This window comes from Strongylocentrotus purpuratus, unplaced genomic scaffold (genome assembly GCF_000002235.5).
Source record: "Strongylocentrotus purpuratus isolate Spur 01 unplaced genomic scaffold, Spur_5.0 spur5_scaffold_5, whole genome shotgun sequence".
NCBI lineage: Eukaryota > Metazoa > Echinodermata > Echinoidea > Camarodonta > Strongylocentrotidae > Strongylocentrotus > Strongylocentrotus purpuratus.
Window position 1 is genome coordinate 41505929 of NW_022145611.1, and position 26769 is coordinate 41532697.

General features: G+C 34.0%; 2 protein-coding genes across 2 annotated transcripts; one reads left to right on the plus strand and one right to left on the minus strand.

Moving 5' to 3' along the window:
* Positions 1-26550, minus strand: LOC585773 (vacuolar protein sorting-associated protein 54). The gene is made up of 26 exons (XM_030998517.1): positions 25685-26550; positions 24432-24709; positions 23848-23941; positions 22875-22906; positions 22215-22322; positions 21373-21515; positions 19975-20074; positions 19471-19613; positions 18915-19038; positions 18475-18582; positions 17793-17851; positions 17554-17650; positions 15256-15455; positions 14800-14932; positions 14035-14166; positions 12443-12492; positions 12030-12109; positions 11488-11526; positions 11032-11098; positions 10621-10726; positions 10111-10198; positions 3801-3922; positions 2803-2883; positions 2226-2333; positions 896-990; positions 1-485 (listed from the first exon to the last, which is right to left on the minus strand). The coding sequence occupies exons 1-26, from the start codon at positions 26325-26327 to the stop codon at positions 383-385; spliced, it is 3333 nt and encodes a 1110-aa protein (XP_030854377.1). The 5' UTR covers positions 26328-26550; the 3' UTR covers positions 1-382.
* Positions 5069-6788, plus strand: LOC105439140. The gene is made up of 3 exons (XM_030998518.1): positions 5069-5724; positions 6203-6485; positions 6743-6788. The coding sequence occupies exons 1-2, from the start codon at positions 5412-5414 to the stop codon at positions 6457-6459; spliced, it is 570 nt and encodes a 189-aa protein (XP_030854378.1). The 5' UTR covers positions 5069-5411; the 3' UTR covers positions 6460-6485; positions 6743-6788.
* Positions 26551-26769: the final 219 nt, after the last annotated feature.

Here is a 26769-nt window from a genome sequence, read left to right on the forward strand (position 1 = left end):
TCATTTAAATATTATGTTCTTTCAAATTTGACACTCAGTTTTTCATTATCTCACACAAAAATTCTTTTGCAACAGAACTCAACTATCCCTTTAATAGGTTTCCAATAGGGACTTGTCAGAGGCTGTTTCATCGGGTGCCAAAATCTACATAAAATACAACATGCACTTGGTAATCAAGACATACTGGTCAATTGGTCATCAAACTGAATTGCTCTTTCCTACTGTTTACTGTTACATGTCACACATACAGGTTTTAAATCACCACGACCGTTACATGGCTATGATCAGTCCACTTACAGAAACATATATCAATAGTTTACTTTAGAAGAAATGCCCAGGATATGGGAGATGGTTTACAAGGCGGCCGTGATGACTGGAAGTGCTACCTCCACGACCATATATCATTCATATTATCCACTATCTCTCCAAGACCATCCAATGATTGGATGAACTCTGTGTAGAATACAAGGTCAGAGGTCACCAACCTGAACATGGAAGAAAGAGAAGGAAAAGAAAAATTTAGAAAAAACAAAACAAATGGAAGGTGAAAATGGTGAAAGGGAGAGTGGATGTGCAAAGCAGAACTCGTCTTTTAAAGCTTTCATACTTCATAGGGCAAAATTGTACACATTCTTTGAGGACGAATACATGCATAACATGAAAGTCTTCATTCAAACATGTTTTATAAAATGAAGTGAAGAAATGATGGGATATACATCAGATACAGTTTAATGAAGCTGCAAACTGTTAATAGATCATTAAAAGATAGTATGAGATAAATAAGTGATATCCTCTATTTAGAAAGTGAAGAACAAAACAACCTGTGATTTCCACTATTACATTCCGCTACTGACGTAATAAAGAAATGTCTTTAAACATATGCATGTATATTCACCCCTGCTTTGGCCCTCCATCATTCTGAACATTGAGATGAAAAAGCTGCTCTTTGAGTCTGGTCTTGAATGATGCATTGAGTCTAGTGAACAACACCTGCAGAAAAGGTCACAGTGAAACATACTTCATCAAACGCAACACTACAATAATGACTTCAACTGAATTGCAGAAATGGCTAATTTGGCTTGAAGGATGAAGGAAAAAAATAAACCGCAGCATTGGTTAAGTTCTTGAATTTCATTAGAAATGCATGTCTTGGTGCATTTCTAACACCACCAAATTAATCAATCTCTTTGAAATGCCAACCCCATTACTTGTGGTTATTTTTTCTCAAAGAATTGATTCTGTGGGTAATCAAGGCAGCTAAGTCCTTGTAGATTTTCTTTGAAAATCAAGAATTACAAAAGAGTCAATAATCTCTTCCGAAATGTTTGTGTTTTACAGATACACCCATGAGAACAAATGATCTTTGAAGAGATTTATATGCCTTTAAACTCTTTCTTCATCTGAATAACGAATACCACAGAGATTACAGTCTGCATTACTATGTGTACTTGTATAATTGGAAATTTGTAATCTAACAATTCCCCCCTCCCTCACCTGTTATTTACCCAAACTGTTTTATCTTGAAACTAATCTTGCTTATTATATCTTAAAAAGAGAAAAATATATATGTATTGCTACAATCTGAAGAATTATTACATGTACGTAATTATCAATTAAAAATAAAACATAGCACAACATTATATTTCCAGTAAATCTAAACTTTTTATGTAACAAACCACTATAACTAATCAAGTATTACATGTATAACTCTTTCACAGAACTAATACTAAAACATCTTCCAACAAGGAGGGGACATTAGTCCACTGATGCGTTGTATATTTTATGTATGTTTCATTTTTTTTATACTTTATTTCCTTCGTACAATCTATGTTTATAACATTACTGTAAACACCCATTTGTATATATTGTAATATCCTAATTGTAAATTGACCACTTCAGCCTGTACTTCGAGTTAGTTTAATAAATAATTCGGATTGAAGCAGTTTATCAATGTTTACTTTAGCTGGTCTCTCTTTCTCTTTCCCTGTCCGGATAACCCCACTCCTACACACCCAGATGGCTACCAAGATGACAGGGAATAATTTTCCTCAAATATTTTGATTAGCAATTTCAGCTGATGGATAAATATTTCAAATGAAATTCTGTACATTTCTATGGAAGAAAACTGCTACACAAACAATATTTTGTATAGCAGTCATGCAAAAATGCATAGCAAATTGCGATGCGATACCAGGAAAATTATTCCCTGACTGATGGCTACCTACCTTGACTTGTTCTGATGGTAGAAGATCAGCAATGGCTTCATACAGCTTCCTGATCCGTTTACAGATCTCTCTGAAACACGACGAGGGTACAGGAGCTTTCACTTCCCACTATATAATAAAGAAGAATACAAATAATTTGGATGTGAGAGAAATCTTATCAAATTGCTTCAAACATGCAACATCAAATATAACCTACTAATAATGATACTTCTTCAAAATTAATATTATGACTTGAACTATTAATTGCAAATAATCTCATCATAAAACAGTAATGTCAAATATGTTAAAATTACATAAATGGATACAAAAAGTTGAAAGAATAGAGATTGATATAAAATATTTGGAGGAGCTATGCATCTTACTCTATCGCAAATTCAGTTCTGCAAGTAGCATATACCAACAAAAATGCAAACACATGAAACTAGATATCTAATACAAGTTCCAAAGTGTGCAGGGGATCAATTATATATGAGGGAGTTTGACTAACCACAATGCCACCAATATTTTTTGCAACTTTCAGCACCCAAACTAATGCTTTTACATTGTATCATTAGAAGAGCTCTGACTATCTACTGACCTGTGAGAGACATGATCTGAAGGAATCGTCCATGATGGCTACAAGCTTGCTCGAGATCTCCTGAACATGGTCATTGTAATCCTGATGATAATAAACAGGATAAAAATTACTTCAGTAAATTACTACTACTTAATGTATTCATCACTGCACAATGACTGTCTATTAAAGGTTTAATACAAAGTTTTGGTATGGGGTCATGAATTTTGTTCAAATGAACATATTGGAAGCATCTGCGATCCTACAATATTCAGTGATCGTTGTCGGGGTTGAAATCAAGTCTAAAGTTATGAAATTGTAAATAATAAACTTTTTATCTTGTATAGCTCCCTCTCAAGGTCAAGATATTAATTAAGCTACAGAACAACGTTTCTTGACTAAAATCGACCGATTAGCTATTCCCGTTTGGAAATTATATATCACAACTACATATTCTGAGATTTTCATGGTGACAGCTACCATTGTACGGCTGTAGGCGCTATTTGAAATTTATCAAAATTTACTGGGAGCACCGGTAAATTTTTATATTCAATTTTTTTCGAAAGCAGAAGTGTTTAAGGGGCTAAATTTTCTAGTGCTTATAATACATACACAGGGGTATCAAAATATATCAACATTGTAAAGAAATTTCCCAAAACTTTGTATTACCTTTAATATCTGTGTAGATGATAAATAATTTCTGTCATTTTAACCATCACACATGCATCTTCAACATTTGCTGACCATAATTTTCTTGGATGAGTATCTTTGTAGATTTTCTGAATTTGACTCTAATATCTTATAACAAAAATGTGTATTGTCCTGATTAAAATTTGGCATCCATGTCAACTAAAACACAGAAATCATTGCATTGGTTTTCACGTTAATAAGCCTAGCCCAATTAAATAGTGCACAAACTCAAAGCTTGATCTCAAACCGCTGACTTTCTCTTGTATTTCAATCTTTACCCCCTTTTGAATCCATCACAAGAGGGTTCAAAGGTGCAAATAAGCAAATAATACCTTGAGTATTTTGTCAAAGCTCTTGAGAAGGTTCTGCTGCTTCACTGAAAGCCGTTCTGTAAAGAATTCCTTGACGATTGGAATGTATAATGCCACCAGCTGCAAACATCGAGATGTAAGAGCTGTGCAAACAAGGAAACAAAACACAGGTTTGATTAATATTCATAGCAGACATATTGAACAAAGAAGGAAACACATGTTGGATAATATTCATAGCACACATATTGTGCAAAGAAGAATAGAAAAGCATCATACAAATTCTTTCTCAGGTATATGCATTTGTATTAAAAGAGGGTTGTCATTTTGGTTAAGAATCAACATGTCTGTTCGGAGCAAGAAAGGCATCAACTCTATGGAAATTGATATGATTTAAAAAGGAGGCATATATCGTAATAGGCTACTTTCGTAATGTAACCAAATTTAATGCATACAGTGTGTAAGTCTTTGTAAAGTGCCTCAATACAAATTATTTTATTCACCTGATAAGAATAATAGTATTTCAATAGACAGAATCCGAACTGCATACATTAGTTGTTGCCAGGTTGGACAAACATTATGGCTTGACCTACCTAGCAACACTTAATATATGCAATTGCATTCTGACTATTATTCTTATCAGGTGAATGAAATAATTTGTATTGAGGCACTTCACAAAGACGTATGCATTCAATTTGGTTACATTACGAAACTGGCCTATTAGGTGTGATTTGGGCAATTAATTTTTTTTTTTTTTAGCTCACTGAAAGAAGGAATGTCTGAAATGCCATAATCTAAATTTTCATGTTGAATAAAGCACTACAAGTTTGTTCAATTCAAGTTCAAAGGCAAGTATTCCATGGTAATTAATGACCTTGCATGCTTCCTTCATAAGAAAATCGCACTCAATAAGTCTTCATCTACTAAAAAAATCATTAAAAATAAAATTCTAAACCAAACTATAACAAATATGGTAGTATGACCAAAGTTCGCTATCTCAAAAAATCAGTAAGATTTTGAAAATCTGATTTCACCAATGGAAAGAGGAACATAAAATAATGCAGAAACAAAATTTTCTTTGGAATTGGGTGCGAAATTGTGAAAATATTGACAAAAGATCTGCAAATTTTGCATCATTTCCGAAAAATTATCAACTTACCGAAAAAACTGAAAATCTTCAATTTGAGAGCAGATTTCATCGAAATTGTAAGTAAAAAGTGGTACCAACTGATTGTATGATATCTTGCCTTGCAAATTACGATAATATCTTATTCTTGATGGATTGTAATTTTTAATAAATCAGCTGTAAACCCCCGTGCATGAACTTAGGTCTCGTTGTTTTCATGACTTTTTAGGTGCAACGCGCAAGCCGATCCGGAATCCTTTGACGATAATTTTTTTTTAGTTTGACCAATTTGTAGTTAAAAACTTTGCCGTCAATTTGGTAATAATTTTAATAAATAAAATTGTGTAGAATATGAGAAATAATGGATCGAATACCACATTTTATAATATTGTCAAAATCTGCGCCAACTTCGGTCACCCCTTCATAATGTATCAGCAGAAAGTGGATAACAAGGGCTGATTGCCTAGACTAGTTTTGTGCTTGTGTTATGCTGCCATCTAGTGGCCAAGATGGGAATAAAGTTTTACTACTCTGCTTGCTTGGTGTCTATTGTCAACCCTAGTCTCAACTCACTGAAAATGCCTCGCAAAACTCCAAAATATGTGAGGAAGAGGAAGGTGTTCAAAGGAGTGCAATACCAGGTATTACAGAAGAGGAAAATGAATGCTGGAGAGGTGCCAGAAGAAATAACAGCTTCAGAGAGGAAGCTTTCCCTGAATACTGGTCCCACATGTGAAGATCCGCGTCAGCTAGAGGGCTTTTACATCATTAGTGGCCCACAACTTGCAACTGCTTTGCAAAAGGCTCACGTGTGTCTGGGAGGTATGTACTTGCTATCAAACAATATCTTTGATAATTCATAGTTTGCAAACTGAAACTTTGAGATTGTATTGCAAGCTCAAGGGGTGAATGGCTCATATTCATAAGGCCAAATTAAAAGATTGATGATGAATCGCAGTAGACATGTAAAAAATAAGGATGGATGAAAGTGCAAGTTTGCCAATAGGGGTCTATATGATATTTGCACCTTGCTTGATGTCATTGTTCTTACCTGATTGTTGGGTTTGGGAATATATGAATGTCCTGATTAATTTTGCGGTAGACTCTAGATTGTAGAGACAAGTCAGAACAAAAATGAAACCTAGACACAAGCTAAATAAATCTTGTGAATTTAGTCTTGTTGATACCGTGAATAATTGTGTAATGTACTATGTCATAACCAGCACTATGTTATAATTTGGTAATCGTGCTTTTCAAAATATTTCCCTGTTCCATAAACTGTATTGGATATATTTTTTAGGGCATCTCATTCCTCTGGAGAATACCTCAAAGAAGGATGGGTTGAACTGCGCTATGGTCCTACGCTGCTCCATTTGCAAGAAGGAAGAGACATTCTTTTCATCAGAAAATGCATGCGAAGGACGTGGAGAGTCTGCAGAAATAAACCGCAGAGCTACTCTGGCAGCAACAGAGGTTGGTTTGGCACAGGAAAGCTTGTGCGACTTGCTGACCATCCTCGGAACAGCCCCACCAGTCAAAGCTACAACAGGCACATAGCCACTTTATCTTCCTTATCCCAAGAGGTTAGTCACCAGCCTGGTGTTTTCTTCATTAAATTATCTTAACTGTACCTACATTTACTCCAAACAGATTAATATTTGTTAGTTGTGGTCGATAGACACTATAATACATGTACATCAATATCCCTTCTTGTCAAATCAAGGGATGAAAATTAATCAAATCTAAACATTTGTAATAGGGTCTAATGGGTGAGAGGCCTGAGGGGACTTGACATTTACTTTTTATTTATTACATACTCTTGTTTTTTTTTATTTTGCAGACCAGTGAGGACGAGGCAAGTTGGCTCAGTCGGTAAAGCGTCGGCCTGTCGAACCAAAGATCCCGGGTTCGACTCCCACCCAGGCGGATGACTGAAGCCTGCGTTGTGTGTTAACGTGCCCCTTCCCTTGTTCATAGACTCAGGCTATGTTAAGTGGAAAACACTCCATCCCTTGAATAGGACGTTAAATGGAGGCCTGTGTAGAGAAGAGTCACTACCTTTGCACGTTAAGAACCCACTGCACTATTCGTATAAGAGTAGGGGGAAACCCCGGTGTAGTGATCCACCTGCACACCCCCCAGTATAGTACGATAATACTCTGTAAAGAGGTATGTACTCAAAATGGAAGAAGAAGCAGAACAAGAAGAAGGTGGCAGCATGCCTACGACAAAGGACCATGGACAAGGACTCGACCATCAGAGATGATGACTATGTGGACGTGGTTGTGTCCTACTATGGTACATGGCATAGGCAAGGTTACACATCGAATCATGGGGTGGGGTGGTAATATCAGTAGATACAGGGGGGGTTTTGGACACGGAGGTTCTATCAAAATCATGTAAACAGTGTGAGTATAGGAAGGGTTGGGATAAGAGTAGTGATAAATATAGGGATTGGGAAGCGAGTCATAAGGATGTATGTTTAGAGAATCATAAAGGGAGAAGTGGGAGTAGTGAAGTGTGACGTCATCAAAGTTCTATTTTTAGAATTTCTCAATTTTTTTTTCTTCATTTTCCGAAAGAGCATAAAAAATAATGTCCAAATGTCCAAAAACCAATTGAATATGTTAAGTATTGGCTGAGATATGACCATCTAAACAAATATATTTCCAATAGGAACTCAGTGTTATATGCTCTGGCTCCTAACCATTAGGAGCCAGAGCATATAACACCGAGTTCCTATAGGGAATATATTCATTCAGATGGTCATATCTCAGCCAATACTTAACATATTCAATATTTAGAATGAAGGGAAGGTGCAGAATGCTCAAATCTGGTGTGTAATATATCAGTGATATGTCTGCTACAAGTCTATTGGAACAGTTACAGGAAATCTTGTTTTGTTTTTTAATTGGTGACGTATGAATACATAATTAGGCTATCTTGCATGGATTGACAGGATTGGACTTTTCCAGATATTTTACGATATAATTTGAATAAGAAAGATATGAAAATGATGTGTATACAAAAAGGACTGTCAGACTTTTATCAAAATCTTCTTGTTGCATGGTCAGAATTTAAATATCGAGGTTTAGTTGATGTAACAGAAAAAACATGTAAAAACAGCCATATTAGATTAAAAAATTCTACATTATTGTTTTCAAAGTGGTACGTAGCTGGAATTTCTAAAGTAAAGCATGTGATTACAAATGGTATTTGGAAAGACTTGATTATGTTGAATAGTAAAGTTGGTATTCATCAATTATTATATGAGTTTGAATATGCAAAATTGAAGAAATGTTTCCCATGCTATTGGTTGAATAAATTATACATTCTAAAGAATGTTGAATTAATTAATTAATTCAAATTTAATTAAGGTAGCTACAGGAGATTTTGTTGATATATCTAGTTTCAAGACGAAACATTATTATTTATCCCTCCTGAAACAAAATCTTCAAAAACCAAATGTTACACGTTACTGGGAATATTACTTGAACTTACATGTTTCTTTTAAATGGCAGAATGTATTCAATTTTATATTAATTTCAACAAATGGGAAATAATATGATAAAGCAAGTTAATTTTAAAATATTGCATAATATATTTCCATCAAAACATAATTTATGCAGAGGGCATATAATGGAAAATGACCAGTGTGATATATGGTAAGAAACAGAAACTACTTTTCATGTCTTGTTAAAATGAAACAAGGTTAGAGTTTTTTTGGAAATTATTGAAAACTTATATTATAATTACTTTCATGAACAAATAAATATTAATGAAAAAGCATTAGTCATGGCGAAAACTTGTCGTTTAAAATTGAAACCCCCATTTGACTTTCACCACTCCTAGAGCTAAGCCTGAAGTAAACACTAGCGCTATACAATGTAATCTCCTTGCCGAGACCTTGATGGGATGATAGAGATAAGCATGACAGAGGGAGAGAGGAAGGGAGAAAGGGTGCTAATTTTCACAATTAAAATTGTTGTTATATCGCCAATTCTGGGTCTTTTTGCTTCGTTCTAACTTTCATTATGGTCTTCATCTAAATTATAAGTGACTTTTGGGCATGAAAATATCTTAAAACAAGTAAAATATATATTTCCTACTTCTCATTTCCTTTCAGGCAGAGCCCCAGTAAGAGTTTGTTTACACTATTACTTAAGATTATGAAGAGTACAGCTGCCATCTCTCATGCAGAGCTACAAGGCTCTGTCCAAGTTTTAACGAGAGAATTTAAATTGGACTTCTGATAACCCACCAGATTTACAATGGTGCCTGTGTTATAGTGGTGGGGTATAAGTGGCTCTGTCAAAGTTTAAGAGAGAGAAACGAAAGTGGGGTAGTAATACCTCACCTGATTTACATTGGTTACTGTTTTAACGAATGCTTTTCGTAATTTATAGGTTATTTTATTGAAAAAAGGGGAAAATTTGTGATAAACTTCTTGTTAATCTTAGGACAATACATAATAGACATAATGTATATTAAACTTCGGTGTGATGGAAAAGAGTACAATAGTAAAAGTCTGTTCATTAATTTCAAATTAAAACTACAATATTACCTAGCAAATAAACAAAGTTTTTTTTTGACGAAATACAAAGAAATTTTTCAAGAAATGTTAAGGTTATAACTATTTATTTAAATACTTTTGCCTTTTTTTTATTATGTTAAAATGTAAATTGATGTAAATATATATATATGAAATGTGAAATATGTAAAATAAAACACCTCAGTAAGAGGACAAGAGAAAAAAAATCTTGCATGGAATTTGTCGTATAAAAATTCATGAAAAATAAAAAGAGGGGATAAAAAAAAAAGCTCCATTACATTGGTTTATATACATCCATAGAACTAACACACAAAGTCTCAAAGCAATGAGATGAGTAGTTAGCCCTAAAGCTTGAGGGACCTGAATACTTATGTTTGTCTTATATGCAAATTAGGGATTAGTTCAACAATTTTTGTATGCACGTAAAATTACATGTTTAGGCATATACTATGAAAATGTAAAGATTTTACTGCGGTGAATGCCACGGCAAAGTAACAAAATGCACTGAAGCATAAATCTACCACATGTTCTTCTGGCTACAAACAGACAATAATACTATTCATAATGAAAGAATACAAGCACAAAAAAAATTGAATTACAGCACAAGAAAATATAAATGTAACAACTCGTAAAATAATGAGTGTACATGTATTTACCAAGATTTTTCGTAGTAATGGTCTTGAGTCCTACAAGCTGAAGGGCCCCGGCACCCAGGATGAGTTGGCAAGAACGGGAGTTGAACATCTGAAGAAAAACATCAATAACAATTATGATGCATTAGTACTTTCATTTATAAAAAAAAGATTAATAAAACACTTAACATTTGATATGATTTGGCTTAAAATTAAAAGGGACATTTACTCACTTGTGAGATATGTGAGTGAGAAGGAAAGAAAAAAGACCAAAGGAGTTTCTGTAATTCAATTCATGCAATAAGGCATATCATATTTTTATTCACTGTGCCATACAAACTTCTGTCACATTTAAAAACTTGTTTAATACATGGTAATGCCATAACACAATTCTATGATGTGAACGGCAACAAATTTGTCTTCACAAATACCATTACAATATGTTCACTGTTACTACTACCGTACATGCCTTTTTTGCAGATATAGAAAACAAATTCCCTGTTGCTTTAGTCCAGATTAAGATAGAAGTTTTACCTGTAAGAGTTCCATGAGTCTTGTTAGAAGATCCATGGTAGCTGTAGGCATGTCTTTCACACACTGACAATACTCAGCTACCATCTTCAAGAGTAACATTACGGTCCTGAAGTTAAAAAAAAATATATATTAATATTAATGTTTAGAAAGTGCATTTTCTTCCAAATAATAATATTTAAAGAAATGAACAAGGTTTAACATTAAATATATTTTCACCCACCTTTTCTCCCTGATTTTCTCATGCAGTACAAATAATCATGTTTTTTCTTGATCTATTATGGATTGAAATTACTGAAAATTAATACTTGGTAAAACAAAAGTATCTTAATGTGAACACTGAAAATGTGTTTGGAAATTTGTCATGCATCATTTAATAAATTGAAAATATAAAGACTAAATGAATGTACATACCCAACAACAGCGTATTTGCTTCCATTGACTTCTACACAGTCTAGAGGTTTCCTTTCTCCTCCATTTCCTGTAATAAAGACCAGAGTGAATGGGTTTAGACTTTAGAATGTAATCATATTGACAGACATTCTTCCTTAGATTCTTGTAGTGTGAAAGAAGGAGATATCAATAAACATCAATACATTTCTAAACTAATTTCATCTTTAATATTTTGCATAAACTCACAATTTCAAAATGAAAATATTCTTTTGGTTTATAGTAAATGTTCATCACAAGTTAATCAGATCTCTGCATCCAGTACACTTTGTTACATTTGCTAATCAAGGTCTACTTTCATAATGAACAAGACATAATCACTCCATGATCCAAACATTTTTTCTGAGAATCATAAAAATATTATTTACTAAAAATCAGAAATATATATTCTAAAATGGAAGAAGAAGGATGCAATCTTACCCATATCTGTCTTGGCTAAGAGATCCAGAGATATTGTACCTGTGTCAAGAAATTGGTACAAAAGTTTGAGTCAAGTCATTTCAATTACCGGTACGGTTTAACCACAGTAAGGATATGATAATCACAGACTGAGAAGATTGATTAGCAATACATACAAGGATATTAATCTTCTCTTCAGACGGGCAAATGTGTATAAACCAGGGTAAATTTTTTGTGGTGGTTAAGTCCTCATGAGAGCTTACATAATGAGCTACCACCATCTTGGAATTTTTTCTTCTTTTATTCTTTGATCTTCATGGTGAACCAGGTTTAATTTCAATATGAAATGGTTTTATTTACTAATTTAGTAACCAAAATGTTGGTAATATTGAGGGGATGAAAGTTGACACTTGATGCTCCATACATAAGTGGACTAGCTTTTTCACATTCGGTTGGGGTTTTGGCCTGGATGAAAGTTATTGCACACCTACCATAAACATATGTAAAGGATGTGGACATTATATTACGCTATCATCAAAGAAAGAAATCAAAACAATTCATACCATCTGAGAATGCACTGAGTAGATCTTGAAGTTCAGCTGGGACCTCTGCCTGTTTCCATCTCTCACTATCCAGAATCAAACTGTTAAATCATCAAATAAAAATCAATAAACCAAATATCATAACTTGACTCAATACCAACACTGCATGAATCAATGAGAGAGACAACTAATTCTAACTAATGCAAAACAAAATACATGTATGGTAAAATTGTATTCATACAAATAAATGTTAACTTTGTCATCTTTCTTTGGCATGTGACTTTATCTGCATATATAATAAAGAGATAAAAGCTGAATATAGAATGGGTTGAAGTATACTTGGTTCAATTATCAATTGCATTTTGTTATCTACATGTCCCAATATCCCTTTCATACCCGACAAGATAACATCATATTTTCCACACTTTACTTACCTAAGCTTATTCTTCCTCTCATCATGAAATCTACTGACAAACTTTACCGCCTAAAAACAAGATATACATAAAGAGAAAGGTGTAAATCTAAATGTATTATAAACATCTGTAACTCTAATTTTATAATTCAAATATTCTTAAATCACATATCAAAAGTGTGTTCATAGAAGTAACTGCTGCTTTGCATGTAACACGTCCAAGACAATAGAAGAATACTAAAGGGGCAATGGCTTTAGTTACACATACTGAGCAAGAATGTGATTGTGAAACATTAGATATGTAAACAAAGATGCATACACTAAACAAACTCTATGAGAAAATGTCCTTTTGTTTGAATACATTTTGACAGATATTTTGCAACAAAATTTGTTTGTCTTTTACATCTGTTGTTCCCTAATGTTCTCCTACATAATCATGCAACAATATACTTTCACATATATTATATCAAAATGATCTTGTTTGACACTTATAAATAAGAATGGGAAACATGCAGAAACAGGTATCCAGCTAACAGAAGAATGATCTCTATAGCTTGGTAAGTCCAAGGTATTTTGTCTAATACATCATCGTTTTCATCAAATATTATGATATACCTGGGTCCCGTCCTATATATAGAGTTGATATTAAAGAGAAGGTTGAGTTCTGGGAAGAGGTGAAAAATAATTTGTGAGCATTACTCATTCTTATTATGCAAGTGTGGAAGAACATCAGTTAAGACATGTTTCCTGAAAAGCATGGCTCTTCAAATGCCTTCATATTCTAAATATGCATGTAACATTGTAAAAATCGGGGGCCGGCTTTTTACGCCACGTGTTCGTGTAGTCCCATATACATCTTTCTGTGCAAGTGTTTGTAACTTTACCAAGACTTGGCCAAATTTCTTATCATTTTGATGATTCCAGAACCTTGCAATACACACACATTCTTATATGCTAGATGATCAACCTTTTCTGGTCGGTTCCACACCGTTTCTTTCATAATGCAATCGCATGACCGCAACTCAACTTCATCTTTAAAGATAAACTTGAGTTCTGGTAAAAAAAGAAAATGAATTCTCACAGAATCTAACGAAACTTACAATGAATGTTCAAGATTACAAATAAATGTCATGTGCCAAACAATTTTGGAAGAAAATATATACTGGCTGAGTAATGAGCATAGAAAGATGAGGAAATCAGGGTAGTACTAGCCCCAACACCATGTGTGTTGTCCCATATACATCTTTCTGTGTAAGTGATTGTTACTTTACAAAGACTGCCAAATTTATGATGATTTTGAAGACTCCAGAACCTTGCATTACACACCATTACTTACATGCTATATGATCAACTTTTCTGATCCATTCCACGCCTTTTCTTTCACAATGCAATCGCATTACCAGAACTCAAGTTTATCTTTAAACGCAACTTATTTGTGATTGATTGGAGGACTTTCGATTGGTTTGGATTAATGACAATCACAACTCTTTATAAGACGAGGTCCTGATGAATATATCAAGGAAAATGTCACTTGAACCCAACGACCAAATACATTGGACCTGCCCAGCTTTATTTTGTTGAATCTGATCATTCTTCTAATCTCTCCTCCCTCACCTGATTCTGTAGACCTCCAATGAGTGAAGTACTCCTCCTGCCACAGATCTCATCACAGTTACTCACAAAGACCTTGATAGTCCTGGAGAGTGTTAGGAACTCACTGGAACTCAGCCGCTCCAGGAAACCATCCTGAGAAAGAAAGCGAGAAATATAGTATTAGAGTGCAAACTATGAATACCTTGAAAGACATTACCTTTGTTTTGCAAATTGAGTTAACTTGTCGCTTATGTACATACTTTATGCACTTGAATTAAAAAAAAAAATTAAAAAATATCACATGTGATAAAAGGTTAACCTTTAAATCTCAACCAAAGAAAATACAAATATATGTCTACAAATATACGTCTACACATATAAATCAGAAAGGGTAAAATTAAAAAGAAAAAACCCATAAATTTCAAAATTGAATGATTTGTCAAATAAGTATACAAACATGTATGGGTGTCTTTTTTTAATATATTGCTTCGAAACAATCTAGATAATATATTTTACAATCTTTCAGTCCAAATGAAATCAAAATTTGAAAGCATGGCTAAGTTGTAATTACATACCATCTTACTACAATTCTTTTGCTATTCATCACTCTGCTCTATGAAGATTGTACAGAAAGATCATCTCATACTTGATATTTTAACTATACAACATTTTACTACATGATATTAAACTCCAGATTCAGCATTATTTCATGACAATCATATAAAACCTTCATAAGAGTAATCATACCCTGTACAAGCTATCAATTGACAAGACATAGATACATACCTTTCCTCTAGCTATGAGTAGTTTGAGACAGCGGTCATGCATGTAGTCACAGACCGATCCCATCAGATCAAATAAACCAGCGGTCAATCTCTGATGTTCATTAGGTGCAATCAGAAAGTCACCTTGGGGCAGTCTGGATGGAGTCAGAATCAATACATGATATTTGAAGTGTACGTGCTAAGAAAAGGTAAATATAACAGCTCCATAGTTCTCTACATTATTGATACAGCAGAATATATTTCAAACCATATTAATTTCAAAAGATTGTGATACAATTTGAAGAAATGATATTACAATTTTGGCAAACTTGGGTATAATAACAAACTAGGGCACAATCCCAAACAAGGAATTTTACCCTTAAAAAATTCTCTCTCAGTGCGATATTGCATGCTCAATGTTTAAACACCACAGACAAACACATTTTGTTGGATGACAAATTCTTAAAAGACGACTCACATTGCCTCAGCCTCCATACATTCTTCAATCTCTGCAAGTCTCTCATCATCACTAGTCTGTTCTTCAGATTGTACAGGACTCGATCTTATACCATTCATCCCTGTATGACCCTCACCGGAACCATTCTCAACCTTCTTCACTTCATCGTTGGTCTTGCCGGCAGCCATGTTGACCAGCTTCTGCATTATGCTGTGTGTGTACTACAGTGAGAGAGAGAGAGAGAGAGAGAGAGAGAGAGAGAGAGTGTGTGAGAGAGAGTGAGAGAGAGGGGGTGAGAGAGAGAGAAAAAGAGAGAGTGAGAGAGAGGGTGTGAGAGAGAGGGTGTGAGAGAGAGAGGGAGAGAGAGAGAGAGGGGAATTTGGAGATGTTAACATTCTATTGAATTTTACAGTATTTATCCTACTCTGCAATATCTAAATAGTACAACTTCATCATCATCATCAACTTCAGGTGGCGCTTTAAAGCGCTGCTGTGGCCTTCACGTGAGCACGCCATGCAACTCTTTCATCTGCCATTTGTGTTGCACCTTTCATTCCTTGTCCAGACACTTTTTTAATATCATCAGTCCAAGATATTGGTGGACGATCTCTACCCCGTTTTCCTTCGACTGCTCCTTGCAGTATTTGCTTCTCAATACCTTTAGATCTCCTAACAATGTGCCCAAAATAGTTAAGTTTTCTTTCCATGATTCTCCTTCTGATGGTCAAGTCTTGTCCAATCTTTTCCAGGACCCACACATTTGTTTTCTTATCTTTCCATGACACCTGCAACAGCCTCCTGTAGCACCACATTTCAAAGGCATCAACTACTTCAATGGCACATTAATACTAGTACAGAAAAAAGCTAACTTGCAATATCCCTAAGTGAAAGCATGAGCAGCTAAATTACTAAAATATTTCACCAACTATGAACGCTATCATCTACTTCAAAGAGCTAATTTACGATTGTTCAAAATGCACAAAACATAGGCCTTGTTGCTGTACTTCATTAAACGAAAGAAGAAAACTAGATGGAACTGAAGAAATTTTTCAAATTGAAGTTCGATTGTAATCCATTGCCAGGTTCTCAGAATATCGTGATTAAAAGCCATTTCTCATATACATGTATGACCCTTTGATCTTTGTCCTCATGACCCCAAAATCTACTCAGTTCATTGGCTCTACAAGATACATACATGTCCTGAGTTTCATGGTAATCTGTCCATCTGTTCTAATGATAATGTGATCACAAGCTATTTTTGCATACATAATGAGCCCTGTTACCTTTGACCTATGACCTTGTGACTTCAAAATCTAATCAATTACAGTAATTGGCTCTGCAAGATACACACATGACCTTAGTTTGGCAGGAATCCATCAATCAGTTATTGCGATAACGTGATCACAAGCTATTTTTGCAGACATAATGAGCCCTGTGACCTTTGACCTGGTGACCCCAAAATCTAATCAATTCATTGGCTCTGCAAGTTACATACATGACCAAAGTTTGGTAGGAATCAATCACGAGAACGTATGGACAGAGCTTCCAACCTTGTGCGACCAAAAAAAGGAATCATGATGGCAAAAAAAAGGAATTTCAAGCCAAAAAAAGGAATTCATAAAAAGAACCTTACAACCACGCGCGACACACTTCCAATGCAGAAATGTTCATTCATCATGCTGTTTTTTCCATACAAGCAGGTAATTTTTTTGTGGTTATTTTGGTATTATCGGCATTTATTTTCTTTTGAGAATATTTTTCTCTTCAAGTATGTTTTAAAATAAGTTTTCTATTGAATTTGTGATAAAATCACCATTAAAGGGCAGTTGTTTGACGTGTGGTATGTAAAAAAAAAAAAAAAATAAAAAAAAAAATAAATAAATAAATAAATAAAATAAATTTAAAAAAAAAAAATTAAAAAATTATTAAAAAACGTATTTTATGAAGAAAAAACGTAGTACCGTAATTTGGAGGAAAAAACGGAGTAATTCCGGCAAAAACGGAATGGTTGGCAGCTCTGTATGGACGTACGGACGGATGGACGGACGGACATACGGACAACCCGAAAACATAATGCCTCCGGCTACTTCGTAACCGAGGCATAAAAATGTAATCTGCATACAGCTTTCTACAACTGTAATTTGACACTGCTCAATTTTGAACGTTTATTGATGATTAAATGCTATATCAGAGATGCCACGACCAGAACCTCTGATGTTGCTCATGATAAGAAAACTTTTAAAGACTCTAATTCCGACTGCAAGTTCATGAGTTGGAATAAGTGGAAATATAGTACAGAGAAGGAATGTGCAGTATTACCTCTATTCTTGTAAGCAGTATCATGAGGTTCATGAAGACTTTGTTGAAGAGATCCAGCCATTGTGAGAAGTTGAGAAGTCTCATCTGTTCCGACAAACTGCAAGAAAAAGATTTTAAGATATTGAAAATATCAATCAAGCAAACAAAGGACAAACTGCAGAAGTAGCTTACTTTATAGCAAACAACAACATGGCAATAGGTTATAATCCAGAAGTTATTAGATGTTACATTTTTCTTACCTGGATGGGGTTAGTTCATTCTCAGCATTATCAGCCTCAGCTACAGATTCTACAACAGTCTGGATAGAACACAGGAAATTAAAAATAATAATAAAAAACATTAACATTTAATTCTCAGTGTTTGTAAAGAGAATTTAACTACCGGTACTTACTGAGGCTTTCCTTTGCACTGTAACTAGTATAATCATATCATACACAGTTTCTTTGAAAAATTGAGTAAATTTGATAAAAAAGTAACAAAAATCAGCAGTAGCACAAAATGTACTACTATTTTTTAAATTTAGTACCAACCAAAGTGATTATCAACACATTGCATTTATTCAACATAAATCTACTGCTGCCTCACTAGTGATTCTAAAAGTTCTGAGTGTAATTTTTTAATTTGTGAGATTTTAACATTGATAAATTGTTTACTGAGAGCCAGAAGAGTGCTAAACCAACACCCTTCTGGATCTCAGTAGACCAGAATAATTGATTCATTCAATAGCATATTTCTACAGTTTTCCAATACGCATGAAATTTAAAAAACGAAGAAGACACGATTTCCCAATATCTAACAAAATTAAAAGTAGTTTAGCACACTCAAGTCAATATCTTATAATCATCAACATCTGACTACATAAGAACAGCTGTAATGGTTGATCGATTCACAACGCTAATAAACAGATGTTGAGATAATTACCTGTTTGATAGCTGCCTTGATTGCACCATTAGTTTCCTCTTTATAAGCATCCAGAAAGATGAATTTCCTTTGTCGCATCATGCCCAAAACAACCGATGACAACTTGTCCTTATATTCAACAAGAAGATAGGAGCAAAAGAGCAGGAATAAGCATAAAATAAGAGCAAGGATTTTTTTCTTCAATGGAAAATGACTAGTAAAAGTATGTAGTTTACATTAGTGATGCTTTTTTATCAGTATAACTTACTAACTCAAACAAAAAGGCTTTTCGAGTAGCATGTATTTCATAAAAGTTCATGTTAAGAGATATAAAAAGGAACAGAGGTGAAATAAATAAACAACAGAATCAGAGAAAATTACTTCTATAAAAGTAGCAAACATTTTATCATAGTCCTTAATCACATAGTATTTTAAATAGTACAGACGCAGGAATCACATACTTCTTGAGTTGGTGTGGGGTCATCTAGAGGTCGATTAAGGTCTTGACAGGTGAACCTTGTGAACTCCTCAGATAGCATCTTATCGATCAGCTTCTCCATCTCTATCAGCTGAGAACTCAGATGCCTACAAACAAGACGGATGATTCCAATGAAAACTGTAAAAAATTCTACCATTACTACCTCCTATGGCTTATGCCTCAATTAAAACAATTTTTTCTCCATATAATACTCCAATGTTCTTAATCACCTAAACATAAAAAATGCATTAAAGTTCCGGAAGCAATACTCGTGCAGCTCTTCATGAACCATCCAAAACTTTTGTTACAACTTTTGTTTTTTAATCAGAATATCTTTTATGAACAAATTATTTGAGTCTAGATTTCCCATAAACCAGCTTGATCATATTCTACACATTGTTCACATTAGGTATAGCACACAATTCCTCTCCGATCAACTAAATCGTTAACAGTGCAAGATTTGCTTAATCCTTTATTCGTAGGATGAAAGATCATACAGCAATGCATGAAATAGATGAATAAATGAATGAGTCTCTAACCTGAAGCTCTGAATCCCTGCTAACTCCTGAGTTAAGATCTCATGAGTGGTGGAGATGAGATCGAGGGCTCCTACAAACTCAGAGTTAGACAGCAGCAGTTGAATGGTGGGCTGAGTTTGATGGACAGTGGCCATCAGCTTCAGCTACAAAAAGAAGAGTACATATATATACAAATAGAAAGCATAAATAATATTATATTTTCCATTCTCAAAGGTAAAATCATCAAAACTATCAAGCAAGTATATTTTCAATGAATAAACATAAAAAGAGAGTAATGCTTGTTGTTGGTTTTAATGGCGTTTTCCATTGTCGTTGGATGATTTTCGCAAAAAAAAAAGAAAGATAAACCCTGAACGATATTTTTTGCATGACAAACCAATCTCTTTTGGCTGGTTTTTCCTCAAAGTGTACAGTTTCTTTAACAGCAATTAAGATTATATTTAATGCTAGTGTGTGTGGGTAAATCCAGAAATGATAGAGTTATGGCACTGGCCAGCTGCTTACCTTGTTGTATACTTTCACATAGTTGACTCTAGATATCTTTAACCTCAAAACTTCTAGTGATCCTTTAGCTAATACTTGGTCTATGTTGTTGAGTTTTTCCCTGTGAATGAGACACCGAGTGAAAGAAAAAGAGGGGCAGAAGAACATTAATTCCATTTCTTTCTCTTCTCACATGATACACATAAAATCTGGATGCCAAAATGTAGAAATGAAAATGGCAATGTGAACAGTTAACTTCTTCCATTCTACAATATGTAGAAACAAGAAAATACACTACATACATCTTGTACATTAAAAACAGAGGATGTTATTAAACTGATAGTCAGAAAGTCATTACCAGGTCATACAATGAAACTAGGTCTATCATGATATGCGATATGCGAATATCCCGTATCCGTCGTAGTTGAATAAACAACAAACCAGACTGCTGACTCTATATTATCCTGAGTTATCTACCTTACTAAGACTCTCAAACTCATCAGTCTACTCTACTTTATTTAATTCTATTCATGTGTAAATGAAAAACCTTATATCCAAATCTCCAATAAATATTTCTAAATCAAGACATAAATGGAATGATTAGAGAGCTTCAAACTTGAATGAGACATTGGGATACTTTATGGTATAGGAGCTATTTGGTAGCTTAAACAAAAATATAATATTGTTTGCAAAAAGTAACTGAGTTCAGGAAATATCCATCAGTGATATCTATCTTTAATTTGAAAATAAATATTCATGAGTCTATACTATGAGCCAGTTATCAATACAAAGTAATGTTCTTACAATAACCTCTCTTGACCCATGTACTGACAACCTGTTTTAAAATGGTAAAATCACCTGAAAATGTATTTAACAGCAAAATTAAAAACAAATTGATTGTAAGTGAATGGAAACATGCAAAGTGGTTGGGGTAACATAAAAACTGTTCTCCTTACTGATGTGTGTGCTACCGTATGCATGTACATGTATGTGATTTACAAATCTCATTTTTTTCAGTGGTTGATTTTATTTATAGATGGTTTACATCACATGCCTGGTGGTAACATATGTTGTGGTCACTACTACATGTACATGTAGGTCAGGGTCAAATTGAACGAATATCCAGGATCTGGTAAAAAGTGAAATTCCTCACAATGCCTTGTATACTGCAAGATATCATGCTAGGATAACAAAGAACATTAACAGACCTCACCACACTATACTAAAGAAACCAGACAGTTTTATGAGCATCAAAACCTTCAAAAATGTTGAGAGTGGTCCATGCTGCAAAATAATTGATTTACAACACTGAAATTTTGCAGTGAAATTCAACAAAGTTTCTTGCAGCAAAAATAGGTGTCAGCAACAATTTGAGTTCTATGTCAAGACATCTTATATTTCTGCAGTGATTCTACCTACCTGAGTTCTTGTACTGCTTTTGTGGTTGCTACTAGGTCCTCTTGGAGTTTGTCATGAGATGCCATTGCACTGAAGAAGGCATTGGAACGCATGGAGATCTGACGAGCTATCTGAACCTCTACTATGTCAAGATAGTGGCTTAGCTGTGAATTTATGAAAATGACAGCTGAATTTAAGAACAATGCAATAATATTCATCTGACCACACTAAACCTTTGGACGAAATGACAATTATAATTGTTCAATCATAAAAGACATTGGTTGATCAATTTGAAAAGGTGGTTTTCAAAACTTGGTGCATTATGTGATCAAGATGACCTTTCAATTATGTCCTCTTAATTATCAAAACATCCTAAAATGTAAATGAATTCACACATACATAGTTCACTGCTACTGTATCAAAAGAGAGGTGAAAAGTGAAAACCCTTAACTACATCCGTTGTGTATATGTTTATTATGATAATATCAAGGACAACCACAACACATTATAACAATAAATAATAAATAATAAAAACGTTACTTATAAAGCGCTTACCACCGAAGTCTCTATGCGCTATTTAAAAAAAATTGTTATATCTACACTGTACAGGGAATAATTTTCCTGGTATCGCATCGCAATTTGCTATGCATTTTTGCACGACTGCTATACAAAATATCTTTTGTGTAGCAGTTTTCTTCCATAGAAATGTACAGAATTTCATTTGAAATATTTATCCATCGGCTGAAATTGCTAATCAAAAAATTTGAGGAAAATTATTCCCTGCTGTATACACAACAAAATCCATCAGATTTAATCATCACGATTTGATCATGTACCGCTTCTGAATGTTACTTTCTGATTACCTTTTCTTGTAGGAGCTTTGAAGACTGCTGACCTTTGAACTGTGACCATGGTAACACAGCTTCAAATGTGTCTTGATTTTCAAGGGCAAAATCGCTCCTGAAAAACATCTGAAATAAAAAGATAAAACATATACATGGATTTGATACTGTAATCATGATTTATAAAACACTTGAGATTGTCCTAAAGTACTTTTTCATACATCTGTCTATTCCTCTCTTCAAATTTTATATGGGTTTGTTCAATTATACCCACAATGTCTATGGCTAGCCATAGGCAGGAAATGGGTAATTAATTTGCTGTAATGATGCTAGCTTTTCATCATAACAGTCATTCCTTTTTATCTTTATTACTCTTGATACAATGTATTCAGAAATCTTTGTAACAGATAACCTGCATTTGTACCCATGCAAAATTCAGTTGGCTAAGTTTAATCACTTTAATGATCAAGAATCAATCTTCCACTTTAATTAATTGTCAATCATTCAAGCAGGTTTCATTAACACTTGAGCAAGGCATTTATAAGGGAATGTGTAATAATGATCATTTACTGCATCATTTTGTATGAATACACAGCATTAAACATTTCACGTTTCAAGACAAGATTTATAACAGTAAAAGGATTATAACAGTAAAGGAAAATGTTTTTATTTCTCTCTTACCTTTGGCACTTGCTGTAATTCAGGCGTTGAGTCTGTTTAATATGCAAAGGAAATTAGAATGAAATCAGCTACAACTAATAAATATAACTGATGACTGCGTGACAACCGTCATTTGACTTGCTCCAAGTTTGCGAGTGTGGGCAAAATGTTTGCAAATACTGTGAATGCAGTGTACTAATGGAAATATTCATGCCATTCCTGTGTAAAGTTACCATCATATACTTGGAGTCAATAAGCAATGCCTTGTAAAGAGCAGAAATTTCATGATAATAATCTAAAATGCCTTCTTGTATTAAACTATTTTAGTATGCAATTTCTATTAAACAGAAAAAACAACGTTGGTTATTTAGTGCTAGGAATCATGCAAAGTATATAAAATCATGAGACATTATGTAACAATAAAGGTAAAGAAAATAATTAAAATACACTGAAAATTTGTTGTATGATAATTAAGAGTGATATAAATATATAAAATTTGCAGTACATTTCTGAATTTTCCTTAGGTTGTGATGATCAACATCTATCACTAAACTATAACATTGGTAAGTTTGCATATTGTGATTATAGTTGTATACATGTAGCTGTACTTCTACAAATAGACTATTTGCATACTATTTCTGATTACCTAAAAAAAAAATCAGTATTTGTTTTATTGAGTCATCTTTATCCATTTTACAGTCTTATTTACGTGTCATAACTTGAAATTTTCCCTGGGTCATACCGGTATATAAAACTCAATCTTTGACAGGTTATGTGACATCTCAATGACACATAATTTTTTTATGGAGTTTATCATATTGTAAACAAATGCAGAATTAAGAACTTTGAACTTCACTGGAATTGATTTCTTATATAATTCTTTAATCATGCTGAATGAGATTACATTCAATGTATTTTATTTCGCAGTTACTACAAGCATAGACTACAATACAATCATTAATGTGCAGAATGGTGATCGATTGTTTTTGCTAACCTCTACTTCCAGTGGCAAGACTTGAGCTCTGATTATCATCGTCGCTTTGTGATGAGGTGCTGATTGCAGACGCTCTTCTATGTTGATGAAGTTTCTATATCATATAAAAGGTCATCAAATGAAATAAAAATAAAAAGAAGACATCAAAACACATACAAATATTCCAGTTTCATCACAAATGAGAAGTAAAAGCAAAGGTGAAATCTTTAAATTGGACCACAAGAATAATTTATGTGTAAAATGAATTATTAGGTTTTATGAATTATTTAATCAAAGGTACTGGTACTCGACTTGGAACATACATGTACATGTTGGCAAACATGTTGAGCAAGAAAGATACTTATAAAATTAAATAAATTACAAAAAATAATTCAAGGCATATTATGCTTAATGATAATCTAACTCCATGTAGTTACGTGTGCTATAAAAAGATGGCCTCTTTAACATCTGATTCTGTAAGACAACTTCCATCTTTCTTTAGGCCCAAGAAACCTACAACTTTTTACAGTGAATATTCTTACTAATTTCATGCAATTTACATTCACACAATAGTCAAATAGGGTGATTAACAAAGAAATACTCACACATGCCACCTGCCTGAGATACTTCTCAAAGTGGATTCTAGAAATGCGAGGGACGTATGGAGAGGAAGGAATTTCACTGTGGTCCACAAAGCCCTCGCCCCAGGTCTTAGTGAAGAAATCTGTTTCTCGTCTGACCTTTCTGGGGTCATTCAGGACGGCAGGTAAGTTGACCACCGAGGACAGGGGCGTCCATTTTTGTTGAACACTGACTACTGATGGAGCTGTTGACGTAGGAAGAGTGTCACTACGAGCTGCAGATTTTAATTTACTAGCAAAAGCTAGAGAGATATAAAAGATGGAGAAAAAAAAGAGCAGGAAGTCATCAAGTTTACTATTTTGTCAATTAAACGTCCACGTTACATGAATATATCTGGAATTGGCTATAAACTGTACATGCAAGTGTTACAATTGGAAAATTATCTAGCCACTAGCAATAAAAAAGAAAGACAAAAATAATTATAGAACAGTAACTAATCAACTTAGTTTTAATCCCTTAATTGCTACTTTAATCATTCTTCGAAATCTGCATTTGAAAGTTATAAAGTAGGAATCATTGGAATAAACTATTTAGAGAGTCCCAACTCCCAACTATTTAAATGACATACCATGACGCTGTGTGTATGGACAGAATGTGTATCGGTTGATTTGATTTGGTTGACAGTTGATTTTAAAACAGTAATTTAAAAAAGTTTACAAGCAATATTTCATACATCTTTTAATTTTTTTTAATCAATTTACAATCATTATGAAGAACAGCATTACGTTTCTAACGATTGCAAATTAAGAATTGCAAATTAAGAGTTGGAAATTTGAATACACGATGTCTCTTATCAGAGAAATTTTTTCCCTCCAGCATTAAATCTCCTCAAATCATGTACATACTAAATGTAAGAATAAAATGTAAACACATATGAAAACTGACATCGACCTAAAAATTAAAACAACACACCTTTCTTTAGTTTACTCGGCCTTGCATAGGGCCAATACTAACCATTATTACAACATATTTTTTATATAGACCCTATTTTGAACAAGTATATTTTCTCAATTTTTTTATTTCTGCAATCTTCCTCTACAACTACAAGTAGTCTATTTCATTAAAAGGGCATGTTCTCAATGACATTGGTTGATGGTTGATGCTTCCGCAGTTGAGTGACTTGACGGATCAGCCTCTGCAGAATTATTTCCTCTATACTTGCTTGGTAGCCAAGGCCAAGTCACTCCCAAGGACCCAAGTTGACGTAATATTTTACCTTCATCCATCATATGATCCTTCGCAACATGATATTCATAGTCAATGTCACTCACTCCATCCACAGGCAGGGTCGGGCATACACCATGAAGTCCATAACGACAAACGAATGATCCACCCTCTTTTGCACAATGTTTATCCCGTAAATGTTTGAGAAAGTCTGTTTGAGTTCTCATCGCAATACTACACAATGCGCACTTCCGCCATGGTGTTATCATTGGACTTTTACTTGTTCTTCCACGGATCATGGTTCTTTCATTTGCTTGACTTCCTTGACCTAAACGTTCATGTTTTTGCAGCTCTGCAGAATTGAACGAAGCTTGATTTTCATGATGAAGTTTTGATATGGAATGGTCCCTTGATGATCTACTCGATATATCCGAGGTCATGGCATTAACTGATAATTTCTCATTGATATTATCACACACTTGCTCAATTTCATTATTTCTAACACCTGATGGCAAATATTGCTCTGTTGACAAGCCTGCTTGCCGTTTGGTTCTTGTGCCGGTAGCCTCCTTTCCTCTCCCCTGCGCTTCCCCATCGCTAGTGGACGAGTGCGACCCTAGCGAGTAGCCGTGGGTAGCCGTAGTGAATGACGGATGTGATCTGGACGAAGGAATCGAGCGACGTCCCGTGCTCATTTTAATTGAAGTACACCGGCCGAGACTGTATGAAAATATGAGGCATGCCAAATATGATTTTCACCACTCTAGATCCATAACATACGCTGTATAATAATTGTTCGTATATAATAAAAGCATTTTCACTGGCATATCTATACTCAAGCGCCTAGCGGCGACGTAAAAGTCCACGTAACAGCTGTCTATGGCAATTTACACACAGAGAAAACACCTAGAGATGATACTTTAAATCAAATTGGCAATATGGACTCGACTAGACTCGAATTGAATTAATTTGTGTATATCAATAAAATAACTTTGAAAAATTCGTTTAAAAAAAATTCTGAAATTAAAATTTGTTTAATAAGTTTATTTGATATTTGTGGACAGAAAAATAAGTTATTATGACTAAATATTTTTGATCAGTAAAAAATAAATAATCACTAATTTCATTCTACTGTAT